The following is a 22,383-nucleotide window of genomic DNA, read 5'->3' as shown; positions in this document are numbered from 1 at the left end:
GATTCCATGCAGATATAAAGAGCCACACTGTGACCCTGTCTTCTTGCGTTATCATATGTGTATAAAAAATGAAACGATCTTACCGGAATCTATGCTGTGGAACAGAAACACAGCCTCTCAAGTTTGACAGTCTTGTAGCATCGCTTCTGACATGGACTTGAGTGATGGAAGCAGGCAGTGAAACTTGTCAACACTGATTGCTTAGGAGCTCTTAATACGAGTCTGGATGGATTCGCAGAAAGACTCTCTCTGCATCTCCAGACTCTAAAATTTGTCAATGCTCTCACTAAGAGGCTGACAAGACTACTTAAAACTCCATTCTCATTTCGAAGGGTAGATATACCCTCCATAATGAACTACTCTGTATCTTCTGACACTTCTCTGCCAAACTCCTGTGACGAAAGGCAAAGAATGACTGGGATATGAGGAAAGTAGGGGGAGTGTTTAAGCCTTTGGGTGGGGTGTCTTTGCCTCCTCCTGGTGGCCAGGTTCAGTATTCCCAACAGTAATGAATGATGCCATGTACTCTCCTCATATTAAGAAGGAAATACTTATTACTTCACAAATAAAAACATAAATTATGCTTACCTGATAATTTAATTTCCATCGATGGGAGGAGAGTCCACTGCTTCATTCATTACATGTGGGAATTAAGAACCCGGCCACCAGGAGGAGGCAAAGACACCCCAGCCAAAGGCTTAAATACCTCCCCCACTCCCCTCATCCCCCAGTCATTCTGCCAAGGGAACAAGGAACAGTAGGAAAAAGGGTTTAAATGGTACCAGGAGATTAATACAAATTTAGGTCCGCCCACCGGAGAAACAAGTGGTTGCAGTGGACTCTCCTCCCATCGATGGATATTAAATTATCAGGTAAGCATAATTTATGTTTTCCATCTTAATGGGAGGAGAGTACACTGCTTCATTCATTACTTGTGGGAACAAATACCCAAGCTCTAGAGGACACTGAATGAAAAAAAACGGGAGGGTAAAAGGAGGCGGACCCTAAACTGAGGGCACCACGGCCTGCAGAACCTTTCTCCCAAAAGCTACTTCCGCCGAAGCAAAAACGTCAAATTTATAAAACTTTGCAAAAGTATGTAAGGAAGACCAAGTGGCCGCCTTACAAATCTGCTCCATAGAGGCCTCATTCTTAAAGGCCCAAGAAGAGGACACAGCTCTAGTCGAGTGAGCCGTAATCGTCTGAGGAGGCTTGTGTCCCACTGCCTCATATGCCAGATGGATCATACTCCTCAATCAAAATGATAGAGAAGTAGCAGAGGCCCTTTGCCCCCTGCGCTTCCTCAAATACACAACAAATAAGGACGGAGTCTGTCTAAACTCTTTTGTGGCCTGAAGATAAAACTTCAATACCCGAACCACATCCAAATTATGAAGTAACCTCTCCTTCGAAGAAGAAGAAGAAGAAGAAGGGTTAGGACACAAAGAAGGAACCACTATTTCCTGACTGATGTTACGACTCGACACTACCTTGGGAAGGAATCCCAATCCAGTGCGAAGAACAGCCCTATCGGCATGAAAAAACAAGTAGGGAGGCTCACATTGCAAGGCCGCCAGTTCAGAGACTATGCGTGCCGATGCAATAGCCAGTAGTAACAGGACTTTCCATGAAAGAACCTTAATGTCAAGAGCATGCATAGGCTCAAACGGAGCCCTCTGCAAAACCTTAAGAACCAAGTTTAAGCTCCAAGGAGGAGCCGGATTCCTGAAGACAGGTCTGATCCTAACCAGAGCCTGAACAAAGGACTGAATGTTGGGAAGCTCTGCAAGCTTCCCATGCAACAGTACGGATAAAGCCAAAAATCTGTCCCCTAAGGGAACTGGCGGCAAGACCTTTATCTAGACCGTCCTGGAGAAAAGCCAAGATCCTGGATAAGTTGACCTTATGCCAGGGATATCCTTGTTCCTTACACCAGGACAAGTAGGTCCTCCATGACAAGGTAACTTCCACGGCAGAGATGACGATATCGCCACCAGATCCGCAAACCACATCCTCCGCGGCAATAAGAATAGCCTAAGCTCGCTCCTGCTTGATGGGGGCCACTACCCGAGATAGAAGAGGTAACGGTGGAAATATGTAAATCAGGTTGAAGTTCCAGTGTACCACCAAGGCATCTATCATCTCCGCCAGGGGATCCCTGGATCACGACCCATATCTGGGTAGCTTGCAATTGAGTCTGGACGCCATGAGATCTATCTCCGGTGTCCCCCATCTGGTGCAGATCTCCGCGAACATCTCAGGATGGAGGGACCATTCCCCTGGATAAAACGTCTGTTGCTCAGAAAATCTGCTTCACAGTTGTCCACACCCACAATGTAGATCGCTGATAGCGAACAATTGTGAGTCTCCGCCGACTCCATAATCCGAGATACTTTTATGTATAGGAAGCTTCTCGTCCCCCCCTAATGGTTTATGTAAGCCACCGAGGTAACTCGATTCCATCTGCCCTGTGCCCTTTTGGCACCCCAAACAGCTCCCCATCCTGATAGACTTGCATCCGTGGTCACAATCTCCCAGGATGGTCTCAAAAAGGATGTCCCCTGAGACAACTGCCCCGGTCGGGTCCACCAAGATAGGGACTCCCTTACAGATATCTGTTGGGAAAAGATCTGAATGATCACTGTTCCATTGTCTCAACATGCACAGCTGAAGAGGCCTGAGATGGAACCTGGTAAAAGGAATGACATCTATGCTGGATACCATGAGCCCGATCACCTCCATACACCTGGCCACAGCTAAACAGTTGGACACAAGCTTGCAACGTCTCTGATCTGTCAAAAATATCTTCATGACTGAAGAATCTATTATCATACCTAGAAATTCCACCCTGTTGCTGGGGACCAATGAACTCTTTCCTTTGTTTATCTTCCACCCGTGGGACCGAAGAAGAAGGAGAAGAGCTCTCGAATGATCCTCCGCATGACTGTAGGACAGAGCCTGAATCAGGATATATTCTTTATAAAATATTATCACATTCTTCTGTCTTTTTTTAAGCAGGCAGTTTGTTTTTTATTAATACTATTGAAACATCTCATTTGATTCCACTACCGAAAGATAAAATGGCAATGAGAACTGTAAACGTTTTCATAATGCTCTGTGAACAATAGAATCATGGAAGCCTGTTTTATTGTACACACAATTCTGTACATTGCAAAGCTTATCCAAAATATAGGGATTGGATCCCAAAGCAGTATAGCTGCAAAATGTGATGTTTACATTGAGATATCTGTCTGAGTACAATGTAAAGTTTAAAGGGACAGAGTCTACGTCAAAAATGTTTTATTGTGTAAAAAGATAGATAGCGCCTTTACTACCCAGCTTTGCACAACCAACATTGTTATATTAATATAATTTATAAGAACTAAAATTAATAACATTTTATAAGTTTTTCACAGCAAGACAAAAGCTAGTTAATGTATACCATATAGATCAGGGTTCTTCAAACCACGGGCCGGGATCCATTACTTGGTCAGAACATCATGTGTACTGGGTTGCGACTTGTGTGTGTGTTGTAAGAGTGTGTGTGGTGTATTGTATGAGATTGGGTGTGTGCTGTGTGTGTGCTGTGCGTGTGTTGTGTATAAGAGTGTGTGGGGTGTGTGTTGTATGAGAATGTGTGTGTTGTATGAGTGTGTGTGTGGTGTGTATGTTGTATGAGTGTGTGTGTGGTATGCGTGTAATATGTGTGTTGTATGAGAGAGTGTGTTATATGAAAATGTGAGTATCTGTGTGTTGTAAGAAAGTGTATGGGGTGAGTGTCTGTTATATGAAAGTGTGTGTGTTGTAGGAGAGTGTGTGTGGTATGTGTGTTACCTGAAAATGTGTGGTGTGTGTGTTGTATGAGAGTGTGTGTAAACAAACAAAGGATATTCAGCGCTCCCTAGCCAGCAAAGTATTAAAGTCTCTTTCAAGTAATGGATAATAGATACAAAATGATAATTCAAAGATGAAATATAATAACACAGTATAATATCACAGTACCATGTATGTAAGTTATCCCCAGGAATCAATCAATGTCCGGGGAGCTATAAAAACAGAGATTTTACTGCCACATATGCGTGATCTCTCTGGAGTAAGGTAGTCTCTCTTCACCTCAGCGTAGTAAGGTAGATTGAGCTCCGGTGTTTGTGATAATGGAGATCTTTTGGAAAACTCCTTAATGACGTGTCGGTCTTGGAGTATGGAAATAAACCAATATCAGGAGCAGCTGCTGGTTAAAGGAAACTTCCGTGTCAGAGTATCCAAGATTCGTAGAGCTGAAAGAAATAAACACAGCGCTTCCCTTCTAAGAGCAAAAGTTTTAATAAACAAGCCAAGCGCTTATTAAAATAAAACTTACAAGATGTAAATGAAAGTTGTGCATTCAAATATATAAAACCAGATGCTCTGAGTCATACTGTCCGACGAATTATCAGCAGGACCTGGAGGTATGATGTAAAAGCCACAAACGAGATCGGCGCCAGGATAACTTGTGGGCGCTCCGTCAAGCTTAGATGATTCAGGGACGTACGTGACGTCAGAGCGTTGATGACCTCAACGCGTTTCATCCTATAACGTTAGGACTTTCTCAAGAGGGTGGATGCTAGTCGTTGCCGGGTGCACTCGTATATAGCTGTAGGTATAACCTGATTGGATAGAGCTGTCGGTTAACCTATACAATGGTAAAATATAATTGTCGCTGTATGCGGTTGAACCTGGACAACTAGGATCAAAGTTAATTGAACAAGCATATAGCATGAAATTGTGACAATATAGGTTTTTTAAAAATAAGTTATTCATACACAATATAATATATTAATTAAAAAGTGAGATTAAAAACACTAATAATAACTCATTTAAAAGTCTATGTATATCTCAAACTATCTGGATAAACATAACAGAAAATTCATGAACCCCATAAAAGATAAATAAATACTCCTAAACTAGTCTGAAAACTAGTCACTTGAAAATAAAATAACCCAAAACAGTTCATGGATATAACCTCTAATAAGTGGGGAAAAGTAGTCAATAAATTCTTTTTACATGAAAGCATTCAAGTCAAGATCAATGTTTAACCCTTTAGGCGATAGGATGTCTAATTCGTGAATCCAGAATGTCTCTCTTTGGCGCAGAGTTCTGAGTCTGTTCACATGTTTACTTGGTGGTATTCCCTCAATGGTTTTTACTCTAAAACCATTAGGATTAGACCCGTGTTTAGTTTTAAAGTGATAGGATACACTGTGTGTATCCAGTTCATGTGTGATGTTATATTTGTGTTCACTGAACCTTTTTCTCATGGTTCTCTTGGTGCGCCCAATATAAATTAAATTGCAATCCAACTGAGCATGTAAACTATATATGTTGAACTACACGAAAATCTATTTTTGATTGAAAGTATTTTTATAAAGAAGGTAACACCCCCAGAGGCATGCATCCGGCTTTTAAAACCACCATACAAAAGGTGAGAGGTCACAAATCAGATTGCACCTCGTATAATGCTAAATAGAAATAAATGGGCTCTGGGACAGTTCTTGACTTTTAAACATTGGCCTGTGACAAAAGGCAGGACCCAGAAAATGTACAAATACACACAAAATGCATATACACAACCAAAATATCCACAGAAATACACACAGAATTAAACACACACTACAGATAAAACAGGCGCATAGTTGCCAACTGTCCCACTTTTCCTGGAACAGTCCTGTTTTGTTTCTTTTTTTGGCTACCTGTCCCTGCATATTAAATGGATATGAAACCCATTTTTTTTTCATTCATGATTCAGATAGAGTATGTGATTTTTAAACAACTTTCTAATTTACTTAGATTATAAATTTTCTTTGTTCTCTTGGTATCTTTTGTTGACGCATGCTTAGGAGCCGGCCCATTTGTGAAGCACTATATGACAGTAATTTTGCAAGAATGTCATCAATTTGCAAGAGCACTAGATGGCAGCCCTATTTTGAGTTTCATATTCCTTTAAGTGCGTCCCTTGCTTATTTATTTATTTATTTATTTTTTAATTTCTTTTTATTAAAGAGGATTCAGGTTTACATCATTTGAGAAAATGTAAGAGACAGGCAAAAGAAGAAAAAAAATTGAGACATCAAGAATTGATCAATAACACATTCAGCAGCAATAAGAAACCTGCAATGTACAATCAAGAGAAACATACAAAATGTGATTTTTAGAATATAACAAAAAACACCCTGTTAAACTAATACGTAAATATATATAGCTGAAGGGCGATTTCTCTCATACATAATAGAGCCAAATTTAAGAATGTCTACTATTAAATTAAAAAACCGAGAAAACCTTTAATTAGTCACATTTATCCAGATTTCGTCCTAACCTGTTACCCGAATCCTCTAAATTTGATCTTTTTTACACAAAACTAAACATTTCCCTATTAATCTTTGCTTTAAATTGTCAAAAAATACTAAACATAGAAAATTAGCTACCCGTACATAAGCGAAACAAGAAACCAGTGATCTATTTCCTACTTTTTGTACGTATTATAGCAAAAATTGGAAGGACAGGAACATCCAGCTGTCACTTGGCATCATAAAAGTATAGTAATGAAATGAGTACGGAGTTGAGGGGGGGTGAGAGGAAAGAAAAAAAAAATATTTTTCCCTTCCCTTCTTTTTTTGCGTACCTTCTTCTTCCGCAACATGAACCTCTCAATACATTAAGAAATAGAAATTGTCTCCACCCTCAGCCTTCTCGTCCCTAGCCTCTAGAAGATGTCCAATTACAGGTTTAAACCTTCAGTACCAAGAAACCGGAAATACTTCACGTAATATCAAACTCTCAAAATATGAGAGTGGAGGGCCCTCTAGTGGGCCTGTAACAACATTAAGGGATTACCAACTTGAAGTCTGGAGAATGCTAGGGTGTTTTTGTTACAATGTTGCAGGAGAGGAGGCGGTGTTTTGTGCTTACCTTTATAGGGTCCTGCAGCAGTGTATCCGGCCTCTTTCTGTTCCAGACTTTGAGGAGAAAGTTTTCCTTTGATCTGAGCTTGAATGATGGAGAGATCTAGAAGGAAGTCGGTACCTCCCAAGCGATTTCGGGAGGTGGTGGAGGTCACAGCTAGGAAGAAGGGACCTGCAATGCAGAGAGAGGAAGACATGTCAGATGATGCGGTACCCCCTACACCCCAAAAAAACCCACCTGGCAGGAGATTTAATAAAGGGAAAGGGCCTAAGAGAGATAGGGGAGGTGGGCCTAGCCCTGGTAGTCAGGCCCAAACTAGTGGGGGGCATCGTGTAGCCATAGGGCCCGATGAAAGGTGTAGTACACCTGCCCCAGGGTTGCCCTGTGCCTGTTCATCACCCAGGGGGGGCATGTAGCCAGGGTGGATCAGGGGGGCATGGAAGGGGTGTCTGCAGGCCCGGTAGCGATAGTGGGGCCTGAGAGGGAGAGGGGCCTAACGTCTGTGGCAGGGCCTGCCTCGGATTATGGGCCTGGAGAGCCGATGGCATTAGATAGGGTGCTAGGCCTAGCACCTGCGGTATTGCCTGTTCTCCCGCCGGCTGCCATGGTGGCTGTTCTAGCGGTTGCGGTGGCTGCCGGAGGGAGCGTTGAGGCTCGCGGTCAGGGGATTGCAGAGTGCGCAGCAGGCCCTCCCTCCACAGATGGCGGCTCTCGCGAGAGTTCCACCTCACGTGCTTCCAGTGAGGATCGCGGCCGCCATCTTGGAGGGAGGGATGAAGGAGCCAGGGACGGACCACGCGACCGGAGCAGCCCAGCTAATTTGGGGAGGCTCCGGTTCGCGGGGGAGGCTCCGACGGCCACAGGGAGGGTCCGGGAGGCTTCAGGGCACTTACCTGGGGTGTCGGGTGCGGCACTAGCGGAGGATGGTGCAGTTAGGCCCGGAGCAAGCGCGCATGCGCAAAGGCCAGTTGGTGCGCATGTGGAGAGGGCTGAGGCAATGGATGGTGAGGCTAGGCCCGGAACAAGCGCACATGCGCAGAGGGCAGGAGGAGTGCATGTGGAGGGGGCTGAGACAGAGGATGGAGCGGGTAGGCCCGGAACCAGCGCTCTGGCGCATAGGGAGCTGAGGGCGCATGTGGAAAGGAGGAATGTCATGCAGTCTGTGAATGTGGGAATGCAGCATCAGGGGAGTTTAGCTGGGGAGCATGTGGGGATGACACGTGCTAGGAGCAAAGAGCAATTTTTGGGAAGTATGCATGGTGCTGCGTGTGGGGCTCCTATGAACGCCCAGAACTTGGTAAATAGGGCTGGAATGCATGATAATCAGGGAGTGTGTATGGAGGAAATGATAAAAATGGCAGTACATGCAGCAATGAGTGATGCGGGTATGATGGCCCGACCTGGGTTCAGTGACAACGCCCAGGGGGGTCCTGGTCAAGAGGCAATTATTTCTAGGGCAGTAGCGAACGCGCTGGGTATGAATACAAGGGGGGTGCAGAGTGGGGCTAGGATGGGGGCCTCAGTTGGGGCCCCTCCTGTGAACCAGATGTCTCCCCAAGTTACTTTGTCTTCCCAGGTTACACCGGCAGCAGAGATCGTGGCGCCTGTGGGATCATCCAATGCGCTGGTGGTGGCGGGGCCCAGCAGGGAACAGCAGAAGGAGGCTGACCCAGTCCAGATGACAGCGGCGTACGCGGACAGATCGGCAGGGGGTGAGTCCTATGTTCTAAACACTGCACAAGCTGACACTGACACTTCTTCTAGCGGGTCAGGTTCTGACAGCGGGGAGGACCTAGGGCTAGTGGGGAAAGGGCAGCGTAGGATGTTTAGATGGATCAAAAAGATGCCAGCGAATCAGGCAAAGGGGAGGTCTGTGGGTCCAGGGCAGGCAGAGGGGATAGCGGGGCCAACAGGGACAGGCCCAAATATGCCCTTGGAGACACCAGTTCCACGCAAAGTGGCGGCGCAGGGAGACACGTATCCTTGCCTGGTGCACTCCCTTTATGGCATCTCAAGGCTAAAGTTATTAAAAAAATTCAGGAGGGCCGTTACGTTAATATTTTTGAGCTCCCACTGGATGCGTTCAGGGCCAAAGAGCGGGCCATGGACGGATCCGGTCCTAAACGGGTGCGTAGGCCAGAGACCTATGAAGAATGGTTGAAATGCTTCAGGGTCCTGGCGTCCTGCTATGTGGATAGGTGGCCCTTACAGGGGCACAGCTTGTTCAAATACCAGGACACAATTGAAGACATCCATGTCAGGTTTAAAGAGGGTGCATGGCGTGAGTACGACATGGCCTTCAGGAGAAAAATGGTTGGCAACCCCCTGCTACATTTTGGGACACAGGACATGCATCTGTGGTCCAAATTGGGCTTGGAGGGGGCATCCCCCCTCCCCTCCCCTGCGCGCCAGGTGCAGGGGCGGGTTGGGCAGAAGCAGGGGAGAAGGGGCAGAGAGTGCTGGAAATTCCAGGACAAATTGTGCGACAGAGGGAGCAACTGTTCCTTTCGGCACATCTGCAAATACTGCGGAGGGCCCCACCCAGGAGCAGAGTGCGGGAAAAGAAAGCAACAGGGACAGGCCAGACCGGCCATTAAGCCGGGAACTGGAGTTAAGGGCCCCAACACCGCTTAACCTGTCAGCCATGATGCCATGGCTGGCGGATTACCCGGATCAGGAGTCAGCGGAGCTGCTCCGGGACGGGTTGGGTGTGGGCTTTAGGATACCAGTGCGGGGTATGGTTGTGGGGTCTGGGGTTCATTGGAACCTGAAGACGGCCTACGAGTTCCCACAGGTAGTTAGGGACAAATTGGCTAAGGAGGTTGCGATGGGCCGGGTGTCCGGTCCATTCGCAGTTATGCCTATAGCGGACCTTGTGGTCTCCCCCCTGGGGGTCGTCCCTAAAAAGGAGGCAGGAAAGTTCAAATTGATTCATCACCTGTCCTTCCCTAAGGGTTCGTTGGTGAACAACGCGATTGATCCGGAACTTAGCACAGTGCACTATCAATCGTTTGATGAGGTGCTGGCGTTGGTGCGGATGAAGGGCCCCGGGGCTTTGATGGCAAAGCTAGACATAGAGTCAGCATTCAGATTATTGCCACTACATCCCTCAGCTTTAGGCTTATGGGGATGAAGTTCGAGGGGGCATTCTATGTGGACAGGTGCCTGCCCATGGGGTGTTCGTTGTCCTGCTCGCTGTTTGAGTGTTTCAGCTCATTCCTTCATTGGGTGGTGCTGGTGGCGTCTGGGGGTGGGTCAGTGGCCCACTACCTGTACGATTTTCTGTTGGTAGGGAGAGCACGAAGCACGGAGTGTGCGCGGCTCATGTGTGTAATGAGGGATATAACAGACAGGTTCGGAGTACCCCTGGCCATTGACAAGACGGAGGGCCCGTGCACGTGCCTTACTTTCTTGGGGATAGAGATTGACACGGTCAGGGCTCTATGCAGATTGCCAGACGATAAGGTGGAGCGTATGGGGCACATGGTGCGGCTAGTGCAGGGGCAGGAGAGAGTGGCAAGAAGGGATGTGCAATCCCTATTGGGTTTGCTGAATTTTGCCGGAAGGGCAATTCCAATGGGAAGGGTCTTTAACAGGCGCTTGGAAGGGCAACTGAAGGGACCAATTGGAAGTGGTAAATGGGTCAGAATCTCGTCCGAGGTGCGGGAGGATCTGAATGTGTGGGACACATTTCTGTCACACTTCAACGGGATTTGCCTGTTGAGACACCCGACGGTTTCTAATCAGGTGTTACACCTGTTCACTGATGCAGCCGGCAGTTTCGGGTATGGCGCATACCTGGATGGTGAATGGAGTGCGGGGCCATGGCCCCGCGAATGGGTTGAGGCTGGCTGTGTCAAGAACTTGACTTTGCTGGAGCTCTTCCCCATTGTGGCTGCGGTGGCAATTTGGGGAAGGAGACTGGCTAATAGATCAGTGGTGTTCTGGTCGGACAATCTGAGTGTGGTGTACGCCATTAACAGATTGTCCGCCTCTTCCCCAGGGGTAGTGTGCTACTTGAGACACCTGGTGTTGCGCTGCTTGGAGCTCAACATCACGTTCACGGCCAAACACGTCCCGGGGGTGCATAACGTCATCGCTGATGCACTCTCTCGATTCAACTGGGAGCAGTTTAGGAAGGCAGCGCCCAGGGCCGCGAAGGAGGGTCTAACATGCCCGTCTTTTCTTTGGCAGCTGTTCCAGGATGGGAGGGGATCCTCCCCCTAATCAGAGCGTCGTTGGCACCAAAGACTTGGTCTGCATACGTCAGTCACTGGAGCAAATGGGTGGCCTTCTGCCAACAGATGGGAGTACGGGTGGAAGACGCGTCCAGGGTGCAGGTACTGGATTGGTTGGCTCAGATGAGGATAGGAGGGGCTAGCAAAATGGGTGCATCAAGCAAACTAGCAGCATTAGCGTTCTTTAATAAGTCGTTGGGCTATGTTGACCATTCAAGGTCATTTTTGGTTCGACAGGTGCTGAAAGGTCGGGGCAGGGTTTCCCCCCGTCCGAAGGATCGGAGGGAGCCCATAACATCGGGGGCGGTTAAGAGATCTGGCCAGACCATTGCAATCGGTTTGTACGACAGACTATGAAAAGCTCCTGTTTAGTGCAGCATTTGCGCTGGCGTTTGCGGGAGCACTACGGGTGGGGGAGTTGGTGTCCTCCTCCAAACTTAAGGGAACGGGGGGCATCCTTGCAGAGCACATGCATTGCTCAGGAGAGGGGCTTCTCCTGTTCGTGCCTCGATCCAAAATGGATCAGGAGGGCAAGGGAGCGTGGCTTCCACTGGCGAGGCATGCATTTGAGGAATGCTGCCCGGTGCGATGCGTAGAGAAATTTCAAAGAGTAAGACCTCAGAGTAGTAAGCAGTTTTTAGTGCACAAGGATGGCAGCGCCTTGTCACTTTTTCAGTTTCGCAGGGTACTCGCGAAAACGGCAGAGATGGCGGGGCTGGATCCCAAAAAGATTGCCCCACACTCTTTCCGGATTTGGGCAGCTACCAGCGCGGCGGCTGGGACACCAGCTGCTGAAATTAAAAGGTTGGGTAGATGGAAGTCGACCCAATACAAAATATATATTAGACCCACGTAGTAAGGGGGCAAACATCCGTTAGGAGTCGGGTGCCAGGGCATTACTAGTGTGGGGGAGGGGGTCTGTGGGACTTGCTTGAAAGGGGCATCACGGGTAATGTGGTTTTGATCTGTTTTGCCAGGTGTAAGAGGTGGCAATCCCCCTCCAGTTCGGGTATGGATTGTCGGACATTCCTACATCCATTGGGCGTCCATCAGGGCGCTGCGGTCAGCGGAAGGGCAGCAACTTGGATTCGCAACGTCCAGGGCGAACTTCCGATGGTTAGGGCGCAGGGGCCTTACGTGGGCAGATCTGCCGGCCTTATTGCAGGAGGCGCACAAGAGGTGGGGGCAGCCTAATGTGATAGTGCTGCACCTCGGGGGAAATGACTTGGGGTCTCTCCCAGCATTGGATTTGATTAAACGCATGATGGCAGACTTGAAGTGGGTGCACACATGGCTTAAAAATGTTAAGTTGGGCTGGTCCAATGTGGTCGCACAACTACATTGGAGGTATATTGTGACCCAGAAGGTCGCATACAATGTACGGAAGAAGGTTAACCGGGAGATGGGAAGGACGGTCACGGCCTTAGGGGGCTTTGTGGTCAGACACGAGCTCATAACGGCCGACAGGAAGGATTTGTTTCGCCCTGATGGTGTCCACCTGACAGATGTTGGTCTGGATATCTTCTTAAAAGACATCAGGAGCGCTTTATTGTTAGTTATATAAAAAAAAAAAAAAAGGTGTGGTATTTTGGTTATAGTGCTATGTATATAGTTGCCTGTTGGCTTATTAGTTTGGTGGCAAGAGTACGCCTGGCTCTTGTGGCGGGTGGTCAAGGCCCTGGGGAGTGGGCACAGAAGGAGAAGAGTGACGGTCAAAAAAGGGGAGGGGTTACGCCCGCCTAGGCGCCGGCTTGGGGGGTCCCCTCCCTTGCGAGTACAGGCTGAAAATCTCTTATTTCCACAACTCTCTTTGTGCCATTGGGCGTGAACAGCCGGGTGTCACGCTGCAAACACCGAAAGGGGCCTTGACCAGCTGCTGATAGGGGTTAGGTTTAGGGTGAGATGCCGCCAACGGATTGTTTAACGAACTTGTTGCCAAGTTTGGAAGTTAATTTATTTGAGTGCCTGCAATTGTATTAAATATCATCGCAGGCACAAGTTAACCGTTTATGTTAAATAAACGTGACCGTGACTGGTCTTTGTTTTTCTCCCAACTAAGTGTCTGGTCTGTTTATTTCTTATAAGTATAAGGTATAAGGCAAGTCGTAAGATGGAATAGGGGGTTAAGACCTTATGAGAGTGGAGGGCCCACTAGTGGGCCTGTAACAACATTAAGGGATTACTAACTTGAAGTCTGGAGAATGCTAGGGTGTTTTTGTTACAATGTTGCAGGAGAGGAGGCGGTGTTTTGTGCTTACCTTTATAGGGTCCTGCAGCAGTGTATCCGGCCTCTTTCTGTTCCAGACTTCGAGGAGAAAGTTTTCCCCGCCCACCCGGCCCCTTGGGAAGAAGAAGAGAGTGGCGGCAACGATGCGGCAGCATGAGGGTGAGTGAACCCAGCCGGGGTAGGTTTAATTGAGCTAGCCTTTTGTAAGCCCGGGTTGTTAAGATAGCCACCCACCCACATCAGGAGGGTTGTACGATTCGCTTGATGGGGGGTGCCTTACTGGGTTGGGTGGAGATGCCCTAGCTGGCGGGTGGTCAAGGCCCTGGGGAGCGGGCACAGAAGGAGAAGATTGACGGTCAAAAAAGGGGAGGGGTTACACCCGCCTAGGCGTCGGCTTGGGGGGTCCCCTCCCTTGCGAGTACAGGCTGAAAATCTCTTATTTCCACAGCTCTCTTTTTGTGCCATTGGGCGTGAACAGCCGGGTGTCACGCTGCAAACACCGAAAGGGGCCTTGACCAGCTGCTGATAGGGGTTAGGTTTAGGGTGAGATGCCGCCAACGGATTGTTTAACGAACTTGTTGCCAAGTTTGGAAGTTAATTTATTTGAGTGCCTGCAATGGTATTAAATATCATCGCAGGCACAAGTTAACAGTTTATGTTAAATAAACGTGACCGTGACTGGCCTTTGTTTTTCTCCCAACTAAGTGTCTGGTCTGTTTATTTCTTATAAGTATAAGGTATAAGGCAAGTCATAAGATGGAATAGGGGGTTAAGACCTTATGTGGATTTATGAAACACTTTAGTCAGGATATATTGTGTAGAGATAGGAAATGACTGGATTACTTTCAGCCATTTGTTAAAAAAAAATATGAATTGGTTTGTTCTGTAGATTTGTTATGTTATGCTGTTCAAATGTGATTTGTAATTTGACTGCTTCAATAAATGCTTTAAAGGAGGGGTATTTCTTACTTTTCCAGTTTCTCAGAATCAGATTACGTACAACTAAGATAATCGTGTTGATCACATCCTGACTCTGCACCTCTGTATCTCATAAAATAATTCCTCTTAGAGCAAAAGAATAATGATCTAATAAATATTTATTTAACCAAAAGTTTACTTTCTGCCAAAATTGTCTTATTTTAGGGCAGTACCAGAAACAGGGGAGCAGATCTGCTCCAGATCTATGGTATTTGTAACAAGAACCTATATGTCCTGGCATCCACTTGGCTAATCTGTTAGGGGAGATATAAGCGTTATTGAGGAGCTTTAAGTGCGATTCCTTCCAGGAGGGATGGAGGGGAGCTGCATTTAACCACCTGATACCTTTCTTAATATTATCCTGATTAATCCCTTCAATAAACTTAGACCAGTGTACTAAAAACTGGTCAAGGTTTAATTGACCTTGCTTTGCCAGAAGAATCTTATACAGTAGCAATATTGATTGCTTCCCTTGTCTGTAAATATTGATATAGTCTCCGATTATACCAAAATTTAGCGACCAATATCCTGTCTGTAATTTTTTATTTATAAAATGTCGAAGTTGCAAATATGCAAAGAAACTCTTATTTGATAGATTAAATTGAGCACCAATATCCTCGAACGTTCTCAATTTAAGCCGCTTATCAAAAAGTTGTATTACTCTAGTTAAGCCTTTCTCTGCCCAGCTTCTAAATGTCACGTGCTGAGACCCTGGGGAAAATTCAGGGTTACCTTTAACTGGCAGAAAGGCAGACATGCAAAAATTAATCTGCAAGCGATCACATGCTTGTTGCCAAGCTTTAACGACATTAAATACGCTAGCAGAAATCTTAACACTATCCGGCAGTTGCGAGTACGGGCAATGTAATATTGCTTTAAGAGAGAATGGATGTATAAGACATTCTTCAAATATTACATTAGTCAGATGATTATAAGAAAGAAGCCAATCAACCCCATACCATGCTAATATAGCAATATTGCAAACCCTTATATCCGGGAATGCTAGACCCCCATATTCCTTAAACTGTGCTAATTTTGCTATCGAAAGCATATGTCTGGTCTTATTCCAAAAAAAATAGCGCATGCCTGATTAAAGATCCTAATATCATTGTCGTTAATATAAAGAGGAAGATTATTCATGGTATATATAATTTGAGGGAAAAGAATGGTTTTGACCAACATTACTTTAGCTGATGGTGGAATCGGGAAAAGAGACCAACGCTGCAATTTCGATGTGAGAAAAAAAAGGTGTAAAATTAATTTTGTACCACAAATTCGGATCCTTATGTAATTTAATTCGTAAATATCTAAAGCAGTCGACCTCTTTTAAATTATGATGTTTCAAACTTTCTCCATTTTTCTCTTATTTTTAAAAAACCTATATTGTCACAATTTCATGCTATACGCTTGTTCAATTAACTTTGATCCTAGTTTTCCGGGTTCAACCACATACAGCGACAATTATATTTTACCATTGTATAGGTTAACCGACAGCTCTATCCAATCAGGTTATACCTACAGCTATATACAAGTGCACCCGGCAACGACTAGCATCCACCCTCTTGAGAAAGTCCTAACGTTATAGGACGAAACGTGTTGAGGTCATCAACGCTCTGACATCACGTACGTCCCTGAATCATCTAAGCTTGACGGAGCGCCCACGAGTTATCCTGGTGCCAATCTCGTTTGTGGCTTTTACAACATACCTCCAGGTCCTGCTGATAATTCGTCGGACGGCATGACTCAGAGCATCTGGTTTTATATATTTGAATGCACGACTTTCATTTACATCTTGTAGGTGTTATTTTAATAAGCGCTTGGCTTGTTTATTAAAACTTTTGCTCTTAGAAGGGATGCGCTGTGTTTATTTCTTTCAGCTCATGAGAGTGTGTGTGTTATTACGTTTTACAATGTTCCTCCTTATCCCTTTTTCTTCTATATTTCCTTTTATCTGCTGAAGTGCACAGTTACTTACCAGTTTGTGCTGGGTATCACTGACACATAGGGCTCAATTTATCAATCAAGGGGCGGACAGTGGCGTACATATTCGCCCCTGTCCACCCCAGCTCTCCTCTGGTCGGCAGAAATAACATTGCACACGAGCGCTATTTTGCACTCGCCTGCGATCCCGCTACCTACCCACACACAGCCAATCACACGCGGGCAAGAGCTGTCAATCTCCCTGGTCGGACGAGGAGAAGAGGGTAGGAAAGCAGCGGTCTCATGGCCACTGCTTGATAAATCGTGACTGTAGATTCTCTTGTGAGAACCTGCAGTCATAGGGAGGAGAAGACTTCATAAATCGAGCCAATAGTGATGTCCAGTTCATGAACGATGCAGTAGAATTACATTATTAACAAGGGCATAATAAAAAGACAATGCAAAAACACCAACTCTGAATTTCAAATTAACAGCAGATTTTTTTCTGACAAATTAATTTTTTCTCTCATATTCCAGCCCCCTGTATCATGTAAAAGACATCAGCCAATCACAGACTAGTATACGTATACCATGTGAGCTTGTGCACATGCTCAGTAGGATTTTGTTCCCCAGAAAGTGTGAATATAAAAAGACTGCACAATTTAATAATGGAAGTAAATTGGAAAGTGTCTTAAAAATGCTGCTCTGTCTGAATCATAAAAGGTTTTTTTTACTTAAGTGTACCATTTAACTAACTCCTTTGCAATGAAGCACTCAGTTAACAGTACACTGATTCAAATATCAGGTCACAGCAGTTCTCAATAGACCCCTGCCTTTACCCCTAACTGCACCTTAAATTATCCCTTACTGTCCCTTACTATAAATACTCCTCACCATAACTTAACCCTAAGGACCCCTGTTAACTCTAACTGCCCCTAAATTAACCCCATTAATATTGCTGTGGAGCTCTGATATAATAGTTATTGTGTTAATGTAAATTTATTATCATACCTACTAGTCCTAAAGTCCGTTCACACGGGCCATTTTTTGCAGTACATCGGTCCCACCCCTTGCTCTCTCTCCCTCCCCCTCTCTTTTGCTCTCTCTCCCCCTCTCTTTTGCGCTCCCTCGCTCCACCTCTCTTTTGCTCTCTATCCCCTCTCTTTTGCTCTCTCTCCCCTCTCTTTTGCTCTCTCTCCCCTCTCTTTTGCTCTCTCTCCCCTCTCTTTTGCTCCCTCTCCCCCCTTTCTTTTGCTCTCTTTCCCCCCTCTCTTTGGGGCTCTCTCTCTCCCCCTCTCTTTTGGGCTCTCTCTCTCCCCCTCTCTTTTGCTCTCTTTCCCCCCTCTCTTTTGGGCACTCTCTCTCTCCCCCTCTCTTTTGCTCTCTCCCCCTCTCTTTTGCTTTCTCACTCCCCCCTCTCTTTTGCTCTCTCCCCCTCTCTTTTGCTCTCTCTCTCCCCCCTCTCTTTTGCTCTCTCTCTCCCCCCTCTCTTTTGCGCTCTCTCCCCCTCTCTTTTGCGCTCTCTCTCTTCCCCTCTCTTTTGCGCTCTCTCTCCCCCCTCTCTTTTGTGCTCTCTTTCTCCCCATGTCTTCTGCGCTCTCTCTCTCTCCCCTCTCTTTTGCACTCTCTCTCTCCTCCTCTCTTTTGTGCTCTCTCTCTTCCCCCTCTCTTTTGCTCTGTCTCTCTCCCCTCTCTTTTACTCTCTCTCTCCATCCCTCTCTTTTGCTCTCTCTCCCCCTCTCTATTGCTCTCTCTCCTCCCTCTCTTCTTTTGCTCTCTCTCTCTTCCCCTCTCTTTTGCCCTCTCTCTCTTTCCCCCTCTTATTTTCTGTCTCCCCCTCTCTTTTGCTCTCTCTCTTCCCCCTCTCTTTTGCCCTCTCTCTCCTCCCTCTCTTTTGCACTATCTCTCTCCCCCACTCTTTTGCGCACTCTCTCCCCCTCTCTTTTGCGCTCTCTCTCTTTCCCTCTCTTTTGCACTCTCTCTCTCCCCCCCTCTATTTTGTGCTCTCTCTCTCCCCTCTCTTTTGCTCTCTCTCCCCCTCTCTTCTTTTACTCTCTCTCCCCCTCTCTCCCCCAGTGACGTGCGGTGAGGTCAGAGGCTAGTGAGGCTATTAGTACATTTGCTTCATTCTCTTGTTATCCTTTGTTGAAGGATATGCAGCAATGCACAACTGGGAGCTAACTGAACACATTAAATGAGCCAATGACAAGAGGCATATATGTGCAACCACCACTCACCAGCTGCTCCCAGTAGTGCATTACTGATCTTTAGCCTACCTAGGTATGCTTTTCAAATGATACTAAAAGAAAAAAGCAAATTGGATAACATAAGTAAAATGTAAAAGTCTTTAATATTGTATGTTCTATCTGAAACATAAAAGAAAAATGTTGTGTTCCTTTAATGTTTTAAAACAAATTAACATCCTTTTAACTGCAGCTATTCTCCAGTAGTCAAACTCCAACTTGCCTTATTTGTAAAAGGAGAAACCAGATGCGCACACACTCTCATGCAGATACGCACACACTCTCATACAGTGGCACACACACTCATACAGATGCACACACACCCACACTCATACAGATGCACACACACTCATACAAATGCACACACACTCATACAGATGCACACAGACACACTCATACAGATGCACACAGACACACTCATACAGATGCGCACACACTCTCATGCAGATGCGCACACACTCTCATGCAGATGCGCACACACTCTCATGCAGATGCGCACACACTCTCATGCAGATGCGCACACACTCTCATGCAGATGCGCACACACTCTCATACAGATGCACACACACTCATACAGATGCACACACACTCATACAGATGCACACACACTCATACAGATGCATACACACACTCTCATACAGATGCACACACACTCTCATACAGATGCACACACACTCTCATACAGATGCACACACACTCTCATACATACAGATGCACAAACACACTCATACAGATGCACACACACACACTCATATAGATGTACACAGTCACACACTGTCATCCAGATGTACACACACTCTCATACATATAGATGCACACACACACTCATACATATAGATGCACACACACACTCATACAGATGTGCACACACACACTCATACAGATGCACACACACTCTCATATATACAGATGCACACACATTCTCATACATATAGATGCACACATACACTCATACAGATGCACACACACTCTCATACAGATGTACACACATTCTCATACAGATGTACACACACTCTCATATATACAGATGCACACACACTCATACAGATGCACACACACTCATACAGATGCACACACACTCTCATACAGATGTACACACACTCTCATACAGATGTACACACACTCATATATACAGATGCACACACACTCATACAGATGCACACACACACTCATACAGATGCACACACACACTCATACAGATGCGCACACACACACTCATACAGATGCGCACACACACACACTCATACAGATGTACACACACTCTCATACAGATGTACACACTCTCATATATACAGATGCACACACACTCATACAGATGCACACACACTCTCATACAGATGCACACACACTCTCATACAGATGTACACACATTCTCATACAGATGTACACACACATATATACAGATGCACACACACACTCATACATATAGATGCACACACACACTCATACAGATGCGTGCACACACACACTCATACAGATGCACACACACTCTCATACAGATGTACACACATTCTCATACAGATGTACACACACTCTCATATATACAGATGCACACACACTCATACAGATGCACACACACACTCATACAGATGCACACACACACTCATACAGATGCACACACACACTCATACAGATGCACACACACTCTCATACAGATGCACACACACTCTCATACAGATGCACACACACTCTCATACAGATGCACACACACTCATACAGATGCACACACACTCATACAGATGCACACACACTCATACAGATGCACACACACTCTCATACAGATGTACACACATTCTCATACAGATGTACACACACTCATATATACAGATGCACACACACACTCATACAGATGCACACACACACTCATACAGATGCACACACACACTCATACAGATGCGCACACACACACTCATACAGATGCGCACACACACACACTCATACAGATGCGCACGCACACACACTCATACAGATGTACACACACTCTCATACAGATGTACACACACTCTCATACAGATGTACACACTCTCATATATACAGATGCACACACACTCATACAGATGCACACACACTCTCATACAGATGCACACACACTCTCATACAGATGTACACACATTCTCATACAGATGTACACACACATATATACAGATGCACACACACACTCATACATATAGATGCACACACACACTCATACAGATGCGCGCACACACACACTCATACAGATGCACACACACTCTCATACAGATGTACACACATTCTCATACAGATGTACACACACTCTCATATATACAGATGCACACACACTCATACAGATGCACACACACACTCATACAGATGCACACACACACTCATACAGATGCACACACACACTCATACAGATGCACACACACTCTCATACAGATGTACACACACTCTCATACAGATGCGCACACACTCTCATACAGATGCACACACACTCTCATACAGATGTACACACACTCTCATACAGATGCACACACACTCTCATACAGATGCACACAAACACTCATACAGATGCACACAAACACTCATACATACAGATGCACACACACTCTCATACAGATGTGCACACACACTCTCATACAGATACACAAACACTCATACAGATGCACACAAACACTCATACATACAGATGCACACACACTCTCATACAGATGTGCACACACACTCTCATACAGATACACAAAAACTCTCATACAGATGCGCACACACACTCTCATACAGATGCACACACACACTCATACATACAGATGCACACACACTCTCATACAGATGCACACACACACTCATACATACAGATGCACACACACTCTCATACAGATGCACACACACACTCTCATACAGATGCACACACACACTCTCATACAGATGCACACACACTCTCATACAGATGCACACACACACTCATACATACAGATGCACACACACTCTCATACAGATGCACACACACACTCATACATACAGATGCACACACACACTCTCATACAGATACAAAACACAGATACACTGATTCTCTCAACTCCCATACATCTCAATATGTCACTTTATATAAAAAAAACACAAGTACTGTGGGAAAACATACACATATAGCCAACCTCATATTTTTAGACAGAAGCATTGGAGTTGTCTTAAAGGATTACTATAATACAAGCAGCTGCTGACTCAGTAAAGAAAATATCTATTTTTAAATAGGAATCCCCAACCCCCTACCCTCAGAAACCCTTTTTCCATGTGATTTTCCTTCAGTAAACATGCTCTGCACAGCAGCCATATCTACCAGCAGGAAGACAGATACAACACAGCCCTGAGAAGGAATGGGGGAAATGAGAGCAGGGAGGAGGGGAGACTATAAAGAGCAGACCAGGTACTGTGGGAAGCTTCAGACCTCTATAGCCCTGACAACAATATATGAGTTACTGATACTCACTCACAGCTAACTCCAGCGTTACCTCTTGTCTAAGCTGAGCTCCACCCATGTTTCCTGCAGCAGCACCAGTGTAAAAAGATTCCGTGCACTCACTGATGACTGCTGTGGGGGAGATCAGGTGATCTTTCAAAATATTACATTAAGATGATTATGTTCTCTTAGTCTAAACACCTGCTGTCTGCCACACTCTGCATCCATTAACCCCTGCAGTAGTACAAGGAGCCCAATTAGTATACAGCTACAGACAGCGTGTCAGTGACAGGATGATTTGTGAGTGATTTACTAAGTTGTTAGAAAAAAATGATTAGCTGACTATTGTAAGTAAATTACTCACAAATCATTCTGTCACTGACACGCTGTCTGTAGCTGTATACTAATTGGGCTCCTCGTACTACT

At 45.6% G+C, this 22,383-nt stretch overlaps 1 protein-coding gene across 1 annotated transcript in view; it reads right to left on the bottom strand.

Moving 5' to 3' along the window:
• Nucleotides 1–22,036, bottom strand: part of LOC128652427 (uncharacterized) — a 59,947-nt gene extending 37,911 nt beyond the window's left edge. Inside the window, exons 1-2 of the mRNA XM_053705365.1 lie at nucleotides 21,988–22,036; nucleotides 6,946–7,110 (exon numbers count right to left, since the gene is read on the bottom strand). Coding sequence (XP_053561340.1) covers nucleotides 6,946–7,110; nucleotides 21,988–22,036 — 214 coding nt within the window. The remainder of the gene's footprint in view (nucleotides 1–6,945; nucleotides 7,111–21,987) is intronic.
• Between the last annotated feature and the right edge of the window lie 347 nt (nucleotides 22,037–22,383).

Source organism: Bombina bombina, chromosome 3 (genome assembly GCF_027579735.1).
Source record: "Bombina bombina isolate aBomBom1 chromosome 3, aBomBom1.pri, whole genome shotgun sequence".
NCBI classification, from domain to species: Eukaryota; Metazoa; Chordata; class Amphibia; order Anura; family Bombinatoridae; genus Bombina; species Bombina bombina.
Note: the sequence above shows the minus strand (reverse complement) of the source record. Positions and strands in the feature narration are given on the sequence as shown.